Source organism: Ipomoea nil, unplaced genomic scaffold, assembly GCF_001879475.1.
Source record: "Ipomoea nil cultivar Tokyo-kokei standard unplaced genomic scaffold, Asagao_1.1 scaffold2759, whole genome shotgun sequence".
Taxonomy (NCBI): domain Eukaryota; kingdom Viridiplantae; phylum Streptophyta; class Magnoliopsida; order Solanales; family Convolvulaceae; genus Ipomoea; species Ipomoea nil.
In genome coordinates, this window is record NW_017619187.1 from 972427 (window position 1) to 990524 (window position 18098).

General features: G+C 30.7%; 2 protein-coding genes and 2 non-coding genes across 4 annotated transcripts; all 4 read right to left on the reverse strand.

Moving 5' to 3' along the window:
* Nucleotides 1-10569: 10569 nt before the first annotated feature.
* Nucleotides 10570-11635, reverse strand: LOC109156729. The gene is made up of 2 exons (XM_019304564.1): nucleotides 11161-11635; nucleotides 10570-10739 (listed from the first exon to the last, which is right to left on the reverse strand). Exons 1-2 carry the CDS (start codon nucleotides 11561-11563, stop codon nucleotides 10570-10572), a joined length of 573 nt encoding a protein of 190 aa, XP_019160109.1. The 5' UTR covers nucleotides 11564-11635.
* Nucleotides 11636-13231: 1596 nt separating this feature from the next.
* On the reverse strand, nucleotides 13232-13313 carry TRNAS-GCU. The gene has a single exon. It is a non-coding gene; the product is annotated as a tRNA-Ser (tRNA).
* A 1943-nt stretch (nucleotides 13314-15256) lies between these two features.
* LOC109156792 lies at nucleotides 15257-16271 on the reverse strand. Its single transcript, XM_019304639.1, has 2 exons — nucleotides 15714-16271; nucleotides 15257-15613 (listed from the first exon to the last, which is right to left on the reverse strand). Exons 1-2 carry the CDS (start codon nucleotides 16102-16104, stop codon nucleotides 15426-15428), a joined length of 579 nt encoding a protein of 192 aa, XP_019160184.1. The 5' UTR covers nucleotides 16105-16271; the 3' UTR covers nucleotides 15257-15425.
* Nucleotides 16272-17590: 1319 nt separating this feature from the next.
* TRNAS-GCU lies at nucleotides 17591-17672 on the reverse strand. Its single transcript has one exon. It is a non-coding gene; the product is annotated as a tRNA-Ser (tRNA).
* Nucleotides 17673-18098: the final 426 nt, after the last annotated feature.

Sequence of the window (18098 nt, forward strand, 5' to 3'; positions counted from 1 at the left end):
ATAGAAAATTTTTGACATTTTTTTAAAAAATTGATCAAATATACCCTTAAACTTTATAAAAATAAGTTAATTAGGCATCTAAACTTTTAAAAGTTACAATTAATTTTGTATTTTTTTAAATGTCATGTCAGCATCTTACTATTAATATGTTGTTGAGTCTAAACGTACACAAATAACAAGTTAATTGTAACTTTTAAAAGTTCAGAGGTCTAATTGATTTTTCGCATACAGTTTAGGGGTATATTTGACCCTTTTATCGACATTATTTTTGTATCTCAAAAGTTTTGATTTGATTACCCATTGTTACTTAATTAGAAAATTAAAATCAGAAACTTTTAAGATTAGTGCTTTCATACATGTGAAGACCGTAATAAAATTCCCCTTAGTTTGTATTCAGTCTCAAGTTCCTTATACAAGACAGAGGATTCCTAACAAGTCATAGGAGTTACTGAAATGCTTTTGGATGTTGGGAAGTGAAAAATAATGCTATGAAATTTGTTTCAAATATAAGAAGGAGAATAGTTTGTGAATTTTCTACTTTAACCCTTCCGATTTTTCACATTTTCGTCATGTAACGTCAAAAACTAAACAAGCCACTTTGCTCATAATTGAGGGATTGAGTCATCACTACCAATATAACTCAGAGATCAAAGATTTTTTTTTTTTAAATTAATAAAATAATATGTTTATATTCATAAAAATCGTTTTACCTATTACCAACCAATAATAAAAAGTTATTTTACCAAATACTTTTTTACAAATTAATATAGTCAACAAGTTAATTTTATTTGTGGTCATAAATTTACAAATCATAATTCACCTTTAGTTTTTTTTTTTTTTTTTTTTTTTTATTAGAGCATCCCCGTTTGGTCATAGTATATTAGTATTATTGTGACATGATCATGTTTTGCCTTTTATCAACAAAATCGTTTAAATTTGATAAAATACAAAGATATTTAGGTCTTCAATTATGATTTTTTTTCAATAATAATAATAATAATAATAATAATAATAATAATAATAATAATAAATATAGTGAGTCAAGCGACTTTGTATAGAAAAGATCGAAATGTTCTTGTATTTAACGATATTTCAACAATTTGTTGATGGATGGTCAAAAACGATCATGCCACAATAATATATTATGACCAAAGGGGCATGTTCTGAAAAAAAAAAAAATGACTAAAAGTGAATTGTCACCTATAAATTTAGGACTAGAAATAGAATTAGCTAATAGCCAACCCTTGATAATTATATACCATGGATCAAGGTCTACCTTACATTGCGGAAACTGGTCAAAAAATAACCTTCAAAGTCTATACATGCAGTTAACCACTTATGTGGTTAACATGTTATGTATATTCAGTTAATATATTTTGTACCTGTAGTTAACAATTTATGTATCTATAGTTAATATGTTATGTGCATATAATTACTATGCGATGTGCCTTTAATTTGTTTACAGGTACATAAATTGTTAACTGCAAGTACATAATATGTTAATTGTAGACACATAATTTTTAGACTATCAGCGCATTTAATTTTTTTTTTTCCAATTTAGCAAATGAATTTGAGAAATGGTTATAGTTGGAGGACTAATTTGACATTTTAAAAAAATTAATATTTTAAACATTTAAATAATAAATATCTGATCATTTGATGTTGGCCACCAGCTTCGAACAGTCTTAATTACTTTACTTGGAAGAATATTTCTTTTTAGGCCTCGCCAGTGTACCGCTACACCCACCCACTATCCACTTATTATAAAACTGATAAGTTCACTTCTCTTCAAATTATATCATCATTTCTTGTACCTTTTACTAGGGTGACAAGGACAATTATTTTCCTTTTACAAGTTTTTTTTTCTTTTCTAATTTCTTGGTATAAGAATTAATGAACACTTCATGATGTCCAATGATATTAATTTGTACGGAGTATTTGTTTAAAAAAAAAAAAAAATTGACGAGAGAAATATGCAGTCACTATCCAATGACGTACATTGGATAAATCTTGTTTTGTGATTCTAGCTGGTAAATGATTTTAAGGAGACAAACCAATCTAGGTTCTTTATAAATGAACGGCTCACACCAAGAAAGTTAATAGGCCATTCCAACTGGGAGTCAAACTTGTAAAATTGTGGTTACAAAGTCAGACGATTGACTAACATGCCTAGTATTGCCCACCCTAAATCCTAAACCCCACAAAATCGACCACGCAGTGTATAGACAACATCTTCCAACCAATGCACATCCCAACGTCTTAAAATGCACTGCACCAAATACACTAATGCACATCTCAATGACCTACGATTCAAAGCCACCCATCACTATTCTCTAAAAACACATATGACACCACCACAACAAAAACCCACACACTCAATCCCTAAAAACACATATTCATATATAAATGTAATCAAAATCATACTCCAACGAACCGCTAAAAGAAATTGACATGACGCCATGGCGAGAATTCATTACCAACGACGACAACTACAAACGAAAAACAATAGAAAAAAAACATAAGAACACACCTAAATCACCGTGGAAAAAATAAGTAAAATTACACAAATACCCCGGCTTGCACACCTAAATTAAAATACACGGATCCAAGCATCAATATTAGATCACAACCATTATATCTTATCCAATGAAAAGTCTAAATAGACTGTAATTCTCACATGTAGATTAGCTCTCATATGAACTGGATTATATATATATTCTTTGACATTACGGCCTAGTAAGAGTGTTTCTTCAAACTCATACGTTAATGACAAAGTTGTACCTAATTAAGCTTTTCAAAATGAATATATAGATAGGAGTTTGTTAAATCCCCTACTGCCCTATGCTTTCTTAATCTTAATAATAAAAAAAGGAAAACCTACCACAACAAACAATAGAGTGCTTATAGCCTAAAACAAAATATAATAATGGAAAAATGATAGTTTTAGTCCATCAATTATACTTATATTGTAGATTTAGTCAATAAATATAATTATTCTTATACACAAATTTTCTTCTTTAATTATGTGTAAAGTGGCAATTTTAATCTACCACTAACAAATCATGTTAATATTAATAATACATTTTAAATTTCCAAACTATTGAGAGACAATTTAGTCATTTTTTAAATTTATATTATTATGTATTAAATAATTAATTAAACATTGAGTTTCACAAACACTTTTTTTTTTTTTTTTTTTTTTTGTCATTGAAGTGCAGCTAAAAATTCAAAATTGTTTTGGTTTATAAGTTTATTAAATATTACTAGTTGAAATAAATATTACAAATTTATGTACACTATTGTTTTCATGTCAATAAGTTGGAGTGAGTCTTCAATTAATAAGTGAAATTGCACCGTGATATTTGAAAAATAAAAGCAATGTGTTTTTACTCGTTAATTAAGTTGTGCACCAGTTTCGTTAATTAATTAGATTTGTTTAACCAAGTGTAAATAATAACTGCAGAAATCATAAAGTAAATTAAAAACACAAAGAAATTGTTACACAGTTCGAAGCTCCTTCTCCTACGTCTGCGGGGCAACCCACGTCTGCCCAATCCACTATAGATGTTCACCAAAAGGAGTATTACAAGAGGTAAATGAAGATGGCCTCCAGTCTTTACCACTACCACTCTTTCTAACACCTATCCAGGACTGACACACGAATACCCGAACAATCTTCACAAGATACTTCAGCAGTACCACGTACTGATCATGTAGTACTGATTAAATATTCTTAAGAATTAAATAATAAACCACATTAAAATGAATAGCTTTGTAAATCAAAATAGCTCTCGTAAATTATAATCTCAAAGTTGGCAGCATCTTCTTTCGAACAGCACCTTTTTATAGCACTTCATGAGCTCCCTTTGTGATCCCTAAAAGTAGCCCTTTTTTTCTTGCTCTTCCTTGTTCGAATAAGCCACAACCACAATTTTATTTCTTTGAAATCTTCACCCGTAGACTTTATTCACCAAGGCATACCATCAACTTATTTTGTAACCACATGGTCCAAAAAAGAAATAATTCTAACAACAAAAATTTAATTAAAACTAATGAGACTAAAAATAAAATAGCCAATATTGTGTAAATTATGTTACACTTACAATAAGCACATTCAATTCACATGTCATTTATATTTTCTTTAAAAAAGAAAAAGAAAAATAAAAAAGAGAGTAGTGGTTCTACCACAATTGCATTTTTAATTTTTCATTTGCAACAAGACCCATCACAAAAAACAAACATATTAGGTCATTGACAGATATAAAAAAAAAAATGCTATGAAATAGTTTGCTCACATAAAGAAATTTTAATATGAAAAACTGTTATAAATATACATATTATAATTCACAAATCAATGTATGTTATTTGAACATCCATTTTTCTTAAATTTTCTTCAAGAATCTATGTAAGAAACAAAAACATTACAAATAATACATATTGACCATATATTACACTAATATAAAAATATGAAACCAAGTCTATAAATATCACCTTGATTATTTTGAAAGATAAATTCATTTTTTGACCAGTAAATTGACATTTAACTATGAAGCTAAAAATAAGTAGATACATGTTTATAAATCTTAGAAAATTAGCAATTCTTCATTACAAATGAAGATAATCGGTATATATGAAGATTTAATTGAGGGAATTTGAGAAAACTTTATAAAATAACTAATATGTCTTTCAATAATTTGAGAATTTGAAGTGCAATAGTTATACACACAAATATAATACTAATTGCCAGCTACCATGTAGTGTGATGACATTCAGGTTGCCATTCCAAATGAATGGTCATAGGTTTGAACCCCGGTGGTGAGGGCTTAGATTTTTTGGACTGGAAATATTTGAGAAAGTATAGAACAGAGACTACCAAAAAAATGTAATACTAATTAGGAATAAAATGTTTATTAATTATTATATAGAAAAATGTAATACTTTTAAGGGGAAATATAATACTTTTACATTTTGATTTAAAAGTATTACATTTTTTCTTCAAAAGTATTATATTTTCCTTTATAAGTAACAAACCCTTGTTAACATTACTTAAGAAAAATGTAATATTTTTAATGAAAAATATAATACTTTTGCATCAAAATGTAAAAGTGTTACATGTTCATCCGACCCGACCCGACCCGCCTCACGGATATTTCACAAAGTATGACCCAAAAGTATAATAAAGTAGAAGAAAATAGATCGAGGAGTGAGTATTATATATTGCCAAATAGTATAAGAATATTATGTTGCGGCCCTACATACGACTCGTATTTATAAGTGTGGATACCACATTTATCTTCAATTCCCTAGATCTACTATACTAATAAGAGCCCAAGAGAGTTAGGCCTATAATGGGTAGAAAAAATGGCGGTCAAGTTTTTTAATCAAATGAATGGCTCAGATTGATCAGATTTTAATTTTTTCTTAAGATTTACTAATTTATCCTTAATGAATATGATTATCCGTTAACTTTTCCGTTAAATATTATCTTTTCCGTTAATTTCTGTTAGTTTACTATTAACTTACTTATTGATTTCAATAAGAAAGGTCTTAGGTTCGAACCCCATCCCAATCAAAGTTGGCATAATTAATACTCTATTTTACTCTTATTAAATTAAATAATAATTTAGTAGCTACAACAACAAAAAAAAATACATATGCATTTCTTTAATTTAGAATTATGTGTCTACAATGTCTTTATTCAAAAAAAATTATTCATTATCAATAAATTAAATAAGAAAAATAATTTCATTAGTTATATCGTATTTATTTTTCTCCAATATAAAAATTCTTTACATTCAAATTCATCAATTGCTTATATTCGCTACAATGTCTTTATTAAAAAAAAAATATTCATTATCAATAAATTAATTAAGAAAAATAATTTTATTAGTTATATTGTCTTTATATTTCTTCAATGTAAAAATTCTTTACATTCAAAGTCATCAATTGATTATATTCACTACATTGTCTATTATCTTTTTTTGTGCACTATTTTTTAATTAAATATCAAAGTTATAATACAAAATAATGTTATATATTTATTTACCAAGTATTTTATTAATACCATGAAAAAATTAAGAAAAATATAATTAATAAAGCCAATCATATTAACTACTTGAGGAATTTGTTGACAAAGAGAGTATTCAAATCACACAAAAAATTGAAGTGAGAACTATCTCGTAATGTCCTTGTTTGACAATCAGTAGTTAGCGGTTAGCGTAAGCGGATTATATTAGCTGATTTGACCAGCGAATTATATCAACTGTTGGTAAAAAGATATTTGAAAAAATTAGCTTTTTAGATTAACATGTAAAATGACATAAAGGTATACATATATTTAATAATAATAATAATAATAATTGTTTTAAAAAATAAAAAAATAAAAAAATATAATTAAGTCAATCATATTAACTACTTGGGGGATTTATTTACAAAAAAAGTATTCAAATTACACAACAAATTGAAGTGGAAAACTAGATTGCAATGTCCTTGTTTGACAATCAACAATTAGCTCTTCAATATTAGTATATATTTAAAATTTTATGCCCTAATTTTTATTTGCTCTCCCTTATGTCCCGTATTTGGTTTCAACCATACCTATACAATTATTTTATTGACAATTATAATCAATCTTGACTACATTATCTTGCATTTATAAACTTAGAATTACCTATTTAAATACGCAAATTCAACATTCAATTATTTATGCATGAACGATTCTAATATAATCTTGTATTGATATACTTTAAAATATTTATTAAAAAAAAAACATTGGGCATTATCTCAATTGCGCGTAAAAAACTTAGTTAAATGTGTTTCACGTACGAAGATGATTTATACGGTTGTACACTTGTACTATAATTTACTTCATTATCCATGATTAATCATTAATTTTAAAAGGTGAATTCATTTTTTTTCTTTTCCCTTCACGTATCAATACAGATCATATGACATAAATATGATATATATACTCGATCAATATACTTTGACAAATACACCTAGCTTATTATTATTATCAATTTGAGATTTTATATGAATTTAAAGCTTGTTTGCTGTATCAAATCACACCTACCACAGATCGAATCATTTTAACGATAATAGAGTAAGCATATGGATATGATGAATGTTGGTACATAACTTACTTTATATTTGGAGGTGTCATTTTCTATATCCTTCTCCCAAAAAGTTGAGTCTCTAACCCAATGGCCCCTTAGCTTACACCCCAATCCGACAGAACATTTAGGAGGATGTAAATTACAGTGATTCAATGACTCAACAGACAGGGTTAAACACCGGTGCACACAAATGATCAGTTCATTTTAGACATAATCATATCCCTACACTGTCGCTGTTAAAGTTTAAACTTTGATCTCTTCTCCCAAATATCACCCAATGAACTAAGCCCGTGCTAGGTCATTTCAATATCATTCTTCCAAAAAGTTGAATCCCCAATTCAAAGGGCCTCCATACCCCGGTCAGACAGAGTATTTGAGAGGATGTAAATCACGGTGACTCAATGGCTTAATAAACAGGCTCAAACGCCGATGTGCACAAAACATCTGCTCACTTTAGACATAATCTCTACACTGCCGCGCTACCAAAATTTAAACGTTGATCTATTTTCCATTTTTCCCAATTAAATACCAACCGGTGAGCTAAGTCCGTGCTAGGTCATTTTCAATATCCTATTCCTACTTTTCGGTGATTATAAGAATGGGTGATTGTAACGTTGTTTCTTTTTCGTGTTGTCCGATAGAATTAAATGCTCCTACCTGCTACTCATATCGGTCTGGTCCCATGTTTTGGTAACCCTATCTGCTGCGTGCTCTGCTCTCTTTCGGCATGTCCATGTCTGGCCAGTTGCCCGTTGGAGCTGAGCCACTTAAATATCTTCTATGCATATATGCAGGATGGTTTACGTTAATTTGAGGTTTTAGTTTTTGCAGTGCATCCATGTTTTTGGACATTCTCCCTATAATTTTTACCTAATTAATTAAATTACTATCTGATTGATTATATTGATCCGGATAACCTCACTCAAATAACCCAACAATTAAAGGATAACATAGATAATATATAAAGACAAAGTGTTGAGTGGATAGACCAAGATCTTGTATTAATATTAGACTTGTATAATGCTATTACAAAATATTGAATGATGTCTTAACGAGACAATTAGTAACAATTTATACCCAACTCACTCCTAACTACTCCATGAAAAAAGGGTGGGAGATTGTGACCGAAGTTGTCCGTGTCCCGCACCCCACCAGCTGAGGCCAAGCATCAGGCCTGACCTCGGTGGTTGAGCGCTGGGCTCGACCTAGGTAGACGAGCGCAGGGCTCGGCCTCGACCACCGGGGTTGAGCACTCGTCTCCTAGGTTAGGCTGGATGCTCGGCCTCGACCGCCAGTGAGGTGCGGAGCGCGATCAACTTCAGTTACAATCTCCAACCCTTTTCTCGCGGATAGTTAGGAGTGAGTTGGGTATAAATTGTTACTAATTGTCTCATTAAGACATCATTCAATCTACATAGACCGACACATGTTCAACCCACATGGGCTAGCCCAAGCACATACCATTTATTAGTGTGCCTAGGACAACATGGCATGCATGGTCTTGTTACTCTTGTATACATGGTCGTGTCGAGCACCCTTCATGTAATGTGGATTGAGTCAAGACGAGCTAACTCAGGTTCACATTACTTTTTATTCATTTTATTATTTTTTTATTATTTTTATTTAAACTTGTAGGGTAAGAATGTAATTATTATTTCATTTTACTTTACATTACATATAAGATATATTTGATTTCAATACCTTTTATAAAGTATAAATTTTAACTTTATTAATGTATACATAATATATAGTTTAACAATTACACAAATATGTAATAAAATTAAAATTTTATAAATAAAACAAATACAAAATGTATAAATTATAATTAATAAACTTAAAATTTTTAAAATTATTAATTTATATATTTTAATAGATTATAATTGGTCAGTCATTCTTGTATTTTTTAAATGTGGACTAGGCTGGCATGGCACAATCGGCATTAGTGTCGGCCCATGTGGGGTCTAGGATATATTGACATGACACAATTCACTTGACATTACTTATCACTACCTCACCTTTTGATTTTTTAGATAATATAAAAAGATTATGTTATTATTTGGATTTCTAATGGAGTTATATATATACTTATTAGTATGTCGCTATATTTAATGTTCTTTTTAGTGTGCAGAAATTCAATCAATTTTCTTTTGATATTTGGTTGGTATGGCAGAAAACAATTGGTTGATATGTGGTAATAGTATACTTTTCTAATAATAAAACAATTGACAACCATATTAGAAAATAACGAGTCTAATTTCGAGATATGTAGTATGACACGTTTTCTTGAAAAGAAAATTCAAAATTTTCACTACTGGAAATTATAAAATTTCCGATCATCTAAAAGTGATGTTAAATAAATTTGAAACTAAAAAGTGGTCGAAAATAGCAATAAAGGTTTTTTCGGATACCAAAAGTGGTCGGTACAAGATTTTCGAGTTAATTTAAGATCACTTTCAGGTGGTCGGAAATTTCATAATTTTGAGCAGTGTTTGGTAATCAACTACAATTACTAATGCATGTATATGCTTAAAACTCCTCTCATCTGATATGATGATGTTACTAATTAAACTTCAAATAAAAATTAGGGAGTAAACGTGGTTTTCAAAGTTCTAATAGTAATTACTTTTTATAATAGAAAAGTAATCACACATTCAAATAATATAATCTAAAAAAAATAGATGAATTAAAGTGCCTTATATATTAATCAACCAGACTAGAGACTACTAGACACATTTTGAAAGTAAATATGAAATTTAATATAAAAGCTCATCAGTCATCTCATGTGTTTCAAAGTAAGGTGCATCTAGAATCAATTGACGATTCGAAGGTTGCTTTTCCATAGGATTTTCGACTCATACGATGAAAAGAAAAGGAAAAAAAAAATAGTTGAAAGATTATAGGAAAATTAAAATACTGTGGACCAAACAGGTAATAGGATGATTATTTTAATTGTGATGATGGTCTAGGAGGTTTCACATAAACGCAGCAAAAGCATCCATCATTTAGAAAAATTCATATAAACGTAACGAAAGCCGCATCAATCGTTTAGAAAAATTAATTCATATATTAAACACACCAAAAACATCAATCGTAAATCTCTCCCCGGTAAACCGTAGTCACTTACGAGTGGCGTTGAGATTCAAACCCATGACCTTTGGTCTGGCTCTGATACCAAATTGAAGCATGTGCTCCATCTCAACTAAAAGCCTAAGCTGATAGTTGGATACACATTAATGGATATATGCTCACAAGGCTTATATATAGCAGACTAAGTTTTGCTGGGTCAAGGCCAGGCCAGGGAGTTGGCAAGCATGGAAAGTTGAATTGAAAGCAACGATTATTTGATATATATAAAGAAGGAAGAAAAACGCACAATCTTACATACAAAGAGGAATAATATGATATAATAAAAGATGAGTAGCAGTAATATGTTGTGTACGCAGATGAGAGGATTTTACATAGGTGGTGGAGCACAATCAACAGACGCCGCCGCACTTGAAACTGATGTCGGAGCTGCGGCCGCAGACGCCGCGGGGCCAAAGGCGGCGCCAGAACTCAGAAACCGTGACGTTGCACGGCCTGCACTGCTTCTTACTGCCTTGCACAGATCTGGTAAAAGCACTCCTGTAAATGTCCCAAAAAATTGTAAAAAAAATGTCAAGTTTTTAATACATACAATAATAATATAAAAGAAAATTTTAAGGTGTTTTGCACTTGATACAATCATATATATATATTTACAGTTGTATCTGTTAAAGTCAGCTCTTTAATTATAGAGTGGTCAGGAGTTTGACTCTCACAACAACATTTTGTACATAAAACTTTTCAAATTAGAGTTTGAGCCATTAGGCTCTTTAAATTGAAATTGACCGAAATGTAGAGATGGTTCAATTTCCTTGCTTATAAAGTCAACAACAGAAGGATTGATTGAGGATCTATTTGAATGATTCGTGATTATTTAACTTTTGAAAATTTAAGATTAGTCCGACTTAAGGTGAAATATAATGTATAAAAAAAAAAAAAAAAAAGTGGGACGACTCCATACCTTCTTCAGAAGCCAAGTTGTAGTACAAATCAACAATGTTGGGGCAGTTATGGTAGCATTGTGGCAAGCAAAGTTTAGCGGTGAAACGGTGGTCGAGAAGGGAATCAGATGATATTCCGACGGATTTCCGATCAACCCCACAGGCTGAAATACATTCATCTGTCTCAATATGTTCACGCATATGCATATTAGTCCCCACCACCACTATCTCCGATGTCTTGCACTGCAATTCCATAGCTCCGTCGCCAGATGCATAGGTCTCTAACAAGCATCGCTTCCCAGAAGATGCAATTGAAAATGAGCAGATGCCAACAGGCAATTGCTCACACACCAAGTCCCCCATAGCGGTTTGAATGAAGAGGAGAGAGAAGCAGGCAAGAAAATAATGTATGAACTTCATCATTTTCAATTCAATTATGCTCTAAGAGGAAATTAAAAGAAGATAGATTTCTGGGCTTTAATTAATTTCTGTGATGGTTTTATGTGGGGTGGCATTGCATTGCATGCATGAAGTTTAAATAGAATTGAAAAAGCATGCAAAATGACGACAAGGCATAGTATGGTAGTGTTAGTTTATGGTAAACGCTACGAATCTTGATTTGTTTTTTATTCAATTAGTTATTTTATACTGTTGTCTTTCAAATAAAATATTAGTCCATAACATTTTTATGAGTCCAAATAAACGAATGGTAATTTGATTTGGAGGTTTAATTTGTATTCAAAGACGGAGCGCAAAAGCAACGCACTCCATTCCTTCCAACTTTACCATCACTCCAATTCTACCTAATTATTAAGTGCTCAAACACTTTTTTAATTAAGAGTTAATATTCGTAAATTACTTGATTTAGTCACTAACTTTAAAATGAGTTACATTTGTGTGAGACCATCTCACGGATCCTTATTCATGATACGGTCGGATCGGTCAAATCAATATGAAAAATGTCACACTTATATGTTCAAATGCAATACTAATCAAGAATTAAAATAAAAAAAAAATATTACTTATAAGGAAAAATGTAATATTTTTGAAGAAAAATGTAATACTTTTGCATTTTAATGTAAAAGTATATATATATTTTCCATAATAAGTAATGTTAACGAGTGTCCCTTATAAGGAAAAATATAATACTTTTGAGGAAAAAAAAAAGTATTACATTTACACATTAGCGGAGCCACAATGGGTCAGCTGCCCCCACTCCCATCCCATTTATATATAGCAATAGCATATGTATAGGTCCATTGTGTATATATAGTTTACTTACAAATACTAAATTTACATAAACTTAACCAAAGGATGAGTTAGCATAGATAGTAAGATATTTGATTTTTCACTATATGTTAGGGGTTTAAATCCTACAACACGAATTTTATAGTGAGATTAATTCTAATTGAATTTTTTTTATTTGTAACATTGTCTTTTTTTATCTCATTTTTTTAAAAATATTAATAGTGATATTATTGATTTATAATATGTTTTCTATTCGAACTATTTTATGTAATTAATTATATTTCATATTTTGTGGAATTTTTATTTGTAACATTGTGTTTTTTTTCTCCTTTTTTAATATTAATAGTTATATGAGTGTTAGTTTTATAAAATGTTTTCTATTCAAATTATTTTATCTAATTAATTATATTTCATATTTTGTTTTGAATATTTTTTTTATATCTCATTTTGATATATTTTAATTTTTCATCCTAATTAACAATATTTATGACTCAGCCTTTAAGTATTTTTTTTTTCAGAATATCTCATTAGTTTTTAATCTTTTACCCCCACTGGCGAAGATTTCTGGATCCGTCCTTGCATTTACCCTATTGACATTTGCGCATATAAGTATTAAATTTTCATTATAACCCTACTCGTCTTACGAATAAGGGTCCGTAAGACAGTCTCACACTTGTGTGACCCTTGTAATTAATCCAGAAAAATTATGTTAACTAGGCATAGTATGCTAGTGTTTATGGTAAACGCTATGAATCTTGATTTGGTTTTTTATTCAATAAGCATATGCCAAAACAACAAGCATTCCCATTTTTTGGGCTTATATACACGCAAAACATATTATTGCGTCGCCTAAGAGTTTCGAACTCTCGCGGGGAAACCCCATGTACTTAGCAGGCACACGCCTTAACCACTCGGCCAAAGCAACATACATGCAATAATTATTTTTAACTTCACAGGAGAGGTTTTTTGTAGACCACCAAGTCCTAATCTAACATAAACTCCTAATATAATACACATACTCTAACATAATACATAATACATATAAACTCTTAACAGAATACACATAAACACAAATGTTTTTTTAAAAAAAAATTGTAACAGACAAAACGGTGTCCATCACGTCAACTCCCAACACAACTTATAAAAACGACGTCATTTTGGATTAGGGTGCACAATGCATGCGCCCTGGTGTACAATATAACGATTGAATGAATTGAAGTTCATCGCACAAGTAAATAAATGTTGAATGAAAAAAAAAAAATTACATTATCAAAATAAATAGAAAATTACTATACTTCCGTACAATTGATATGATTAAATGGTTAATTTGTTTTGTACTATAAATAATGGTTAATTTCTTTTGGAATTTAAATTTCACTTAATTCTTTCTTCACAGAATTATAATTCATTTCTTCACTAATTCTTTCCTTCAAACTAAATGTGGTGTAAAAATTAGTTTGAAGACACGTTATTCGTAATAGGATGATTATTTTAATTATGATGATGATTTAGGAGGTTTCTATGACCGTGACATTGATGTTATTATTGTCATGTTAACATGATATAATGTTTCATTCAATTTAAATTTTATTTTATAAATAAATTTTATTATTATTCGCATTAATTTAACTCATTAGTTCAATATGGGTAAATATTTAAGAGAGAAGATCAAGGTTTAAAACTTAACAATAGTAATGTGAAAGTTATGCACAAAGTAGGTACCATTGAATTACCGCGATTTGGAGAGTTTTTGGGGTTACAAATTCAACTTTTAAGAGAAAAAAATTTTGAATTTATTAATTCTTTTAATTCTCACATTCTAAGTCGTCTTTAATTAAATTTCGTAAAGTGACATTGACCACATGGAGCAAATGCTTTGAATGAAATACTCAATTCAATGGATACATGCAAATTTTACCATGTTCAAAATGGTATCGTTTTTTTTAGTGGTTTCGTGTAATTAGTTTTGTGTGTATAAAATATTCAGTTTTATTTTATATAAATTGTAGTTTTATTTCAGCACACAACTAGAGTTTCATTTTGTTCTAAGTACATTTTCATTTTACATTATACCTACAATAGTCTTATTATAGTGAGACATATTGAATTTCATTTTATACACACTGTAGTCTTATTATAACACCACTAAATTATAATTCTAATTTAATTATACGATTTCATTGAACAATATACACTCAAATATGTGAAACTGTTATACAATTTCATTTTATATACACGGTAATTTCATTACAACACAACTAAAGTATCACGTACTTTAATATAACTATAGTTTCATTTGACAATATACACTCAATATGTGAGACATGTTATTCAGTTTCTTTTTATATATACTGTAATTTCATTTCATCAAAACTAAAGTATCATTTCAATTCAACTACAGTTTTATTTGACAATATACACTCACTATGTGAGACATGTTATTCAGTTTCAGTTTATACATACTGCAGCTTCATTTCAACACAACTAAAGTATCATTTCAATTCAATTACAATTTTATTTAACAATATAAACACAATATGCGAGACAAGTTATTCAATTTTATTTTGTTCTGAATACACCAAAAATAGGGATTTATTAAAATTTATTCGAACCATGATCCACACAACTCCTTCACTAGTGTTAGCTCTGCCACTACCTTTGCTTCATAGTAAGAACTCAAGAAGTCTTCGTCTGGACTCACTACTTTGATAAATGACATAAATTGATACGCCGAAAAAATAATAATTAATTAGGAGTGCTTAATTAGTAGTCCTAATTAAGCACTATAATTGCTGACTAAATACTTATTTCTTCTTCTCCCAAAATTACTTTAAAATATAAGAAGGAATATACCAATTCTTAATAACATGATAGAAGATATGGATTATTTTATTTGCATAAATAAAGAAGGAATACTTACAATACACTACAATCTTACATTCTTACATACAAAGAGGAATATGTAATTTAAAGATTATATCATCAAACCATAAAACATATATATAATAACCATTAGTGATAATATTTTGTGATTTTATTACATAGGTGCTGGAGCACAATCAACAGAGGCAATCGAAGTTGGAGCAAAAGCCGCTGCTTCCGATATCGGAGCTGCCGCCGCAGTGGACGCCGGAGCGAAGGCGGCACCAGAGCTCAGAAACCGTGACGTCATTTCACGGCCAGAACTGGTCCTTAGTGCCTTGCAGAGGTCTGGTAAAAAAACTCCTGTAAAAAAATGTTGCAAAAACAATAAAAATGACAAATAATACAATGTCCATTAATCTCAAAAAGCCATGGGAAAAGAAAGAAAGGACAAAGAAGGCACCTTCTTCGGAAGCCAAGTTGTAGTAGAGATCAACAATGTTGGGGCAGTTTTGGTAGCATTGTGGGGAGCAAAGTTTAGCCGTGAAACGGTGGTCGAGGAGGGAATCCGATGATATTCCGACTGATTTCCGATCAGCTCCACAGGCGGCAATACATTCATCTGTCTCAACATGTTCACGCAAACTAGTCGCCGCCGCCACCTCCGATGTCTTGCACTGGAATTCCGTAGTCCCGTGGCGGGATGGATAAGTCTCTAACAAGCATCTCTTCCCGGAAGATGCAATTGAGAAAGAGCAGACGCCAACCGGCAATTCCTCACACACCAACTCCCCAAAAGCAGCTTGAATGAAGACGACGAGAGAAAAGGCAATAAGGAAATGGACTAACTTCATTCTCAATTCTATATAGGGTGTTGGGCGAAAGTTGGTGAAGACGGGCCAGGTCCAGCACTAGATGGCTAGGAGATTGTTGTGCTGAAGCTGAAGGTCGGGTCAAATCCAGTACCCTACCTAGTGAAAATGTGGCGGTATAAAGCAAGAGGGAAAGATTATTGCTTAGGTTTCTTGGTTGGTGATTGTGTGAGGGAGGGGTGGCATGCATGGAGTTTAAATAGACTTAGTTGAGGAATTGAAGTGATGCAAAATGACAAGACACAAGTATTCTATATAGTGTATGTGTGTTTGAGGTAAGGGAATCCTTATTTGGTTTTTAGTATATATATTCGATGAATTTGCTGTTTTTCAAATACAAATTTAAGTTGTAAGAGAAAGCTGAGTCTAAATAAATGATGAATGATCATTTGGAGGTATATGCAAATTAAAGCCGGAGTGCCGCAGCAGCAAAGTAGTTGGTTCTTGTAAAACTTTGACATTTCATGTTTGTCAATATAAAGTAGCAACCTATTGATCTACTTTCTTAGTTTGGACCGATCAATTATGGACAACTTAATTTGATTTACTTCTTTGTGGCAAATTATGTAGTGGATCCGTATCCACCTTGTAGGTGGACACGGTCTCAAAATTATTCATAATTGTGAATATAGAGTTCAAAAATTATGAACATAGAACTCTATAATTATGAACATAGAGTTCTATAATTATGAACATAGAGTTCTGTAATTGTGAATATAGAGTTCAATAATTGTGAATATGAAGTTCAAAAATTATGAATATAAAGTTTTATAATTATGAACATAGAGTTCTGCATGTAATTGTGAATATAGAGTTCAATAATTGTGAATATGAAGTTAAAAAATAATGAACATAGAGTTCAGTAATTAATTATGAACATAGCAAGGTGGGCACAGTTCCACGGCATAGCAATCCCTTTCTTGTGGTACTTTATTGGCTAGGGCCACAATGCAGATTTATTCAGTGCATACTCTTGAATAGTGACTGCAAAATTGGTTTTTGCCGAAAATCAGAACAGCTATGCCCGGCAGAAACCATGTTTAGAGTGTGCCGACATTTTTCCAAGTCAACGAAAAATATTTTTCATTGACGACTGAGTTTTTCCTATTGCATCCAAACAATGAAAACTCGAAAAACATTTTCGAGAAGTCATTTTTCGAGTTTTCAAACGGACTCTGAAGTTTTCATCAAATCATATTCAACAATTTACACTACCAGAGAACCATATGTAATTAGGGAATAAATTAATTCAACTTGTTAAAATTCAAAAATTAAACAGAACAAAATATTAAATTTGCTTTTAACTCCTACAAAATTTAAACTAAAAGTTTTATACACACCTAAATGTCCAACACCATAAAAAAATTATGCAGTTAAAAATGTCAATTCGAAAACGAACTTCAATAAGATCCATAGTAAGAAAGAAAGAAAAAATAAATAAATTATTCGCAGAGCTAAAATTTTAATGCGTCGCCTGAGAGATTCGAACTCTCGCGGGGAAACCCCATGTACTTAGCAGGCACACGCCTTAACCACTCGGCCAAAGCGACAGCTTGTGCCACAAGGATTTTCATATTGCATTTATACGAATGTTCCACGTAGACCACCAAGTCAAAGATAAAAAAAGGGTTATTCAAATTTCGCAAACCATCTCACAGGAAAACTACTGAATAATTGTTTGTAACTTCACTAACTTGTAAAAGAAAATATGCTACTGTAACCTTTTAAGGGTTTGAGGAGTTAACCAATCTTTATACTAGGATTTACACTGCACTGTGAACTCTGATGCATGTCCATATATTTTATATTGTGAGTTTTTATGTCTTCTCTTATAAAATTTTGTACCTTAAAGTGTATAAATTTTGTATCTGAAACAAAATAGTAATTGTGTCTTATGTTATGAATTTATGTGTCTTGTGAAATTCTGTGTCAATGAACACAAATTATGTACCTAAATCATATTTGAAAAATAAGTA

Bases quoted from the DNA above. Each gene is read 5' to 3' on its own strand.
- LOC109156729 (XM_019304564.1), bottom strand. From the start codon at position 11,563: ATGATGAAGTTCATACATTATTTTCTTGCCTGCTTCTCTCTCCTCTTC. The intron at 10,740-11,160 runs GTATGGAGTCGT...GGACATTTACAG, and splicing joins CAACTTGGCTTCTGAAGAAG to GAGTGCTTTTACCAGATCTG.
- LOC109156792 (XM_019304639.1), bottom strand. From the start codon at position 16,104: ATGAAGTTAGTCCATTTCCTTATTGCCTTTTCTCTCGTCGTCTTCATT. The intron at 15,614-15,713 runs GTGCCTTCTTTG...ATTTTTTTACAG, and splicing joins CAACTTGGCTTCCGAAGAAG to GAGTTTTTTTACCAGACCTC.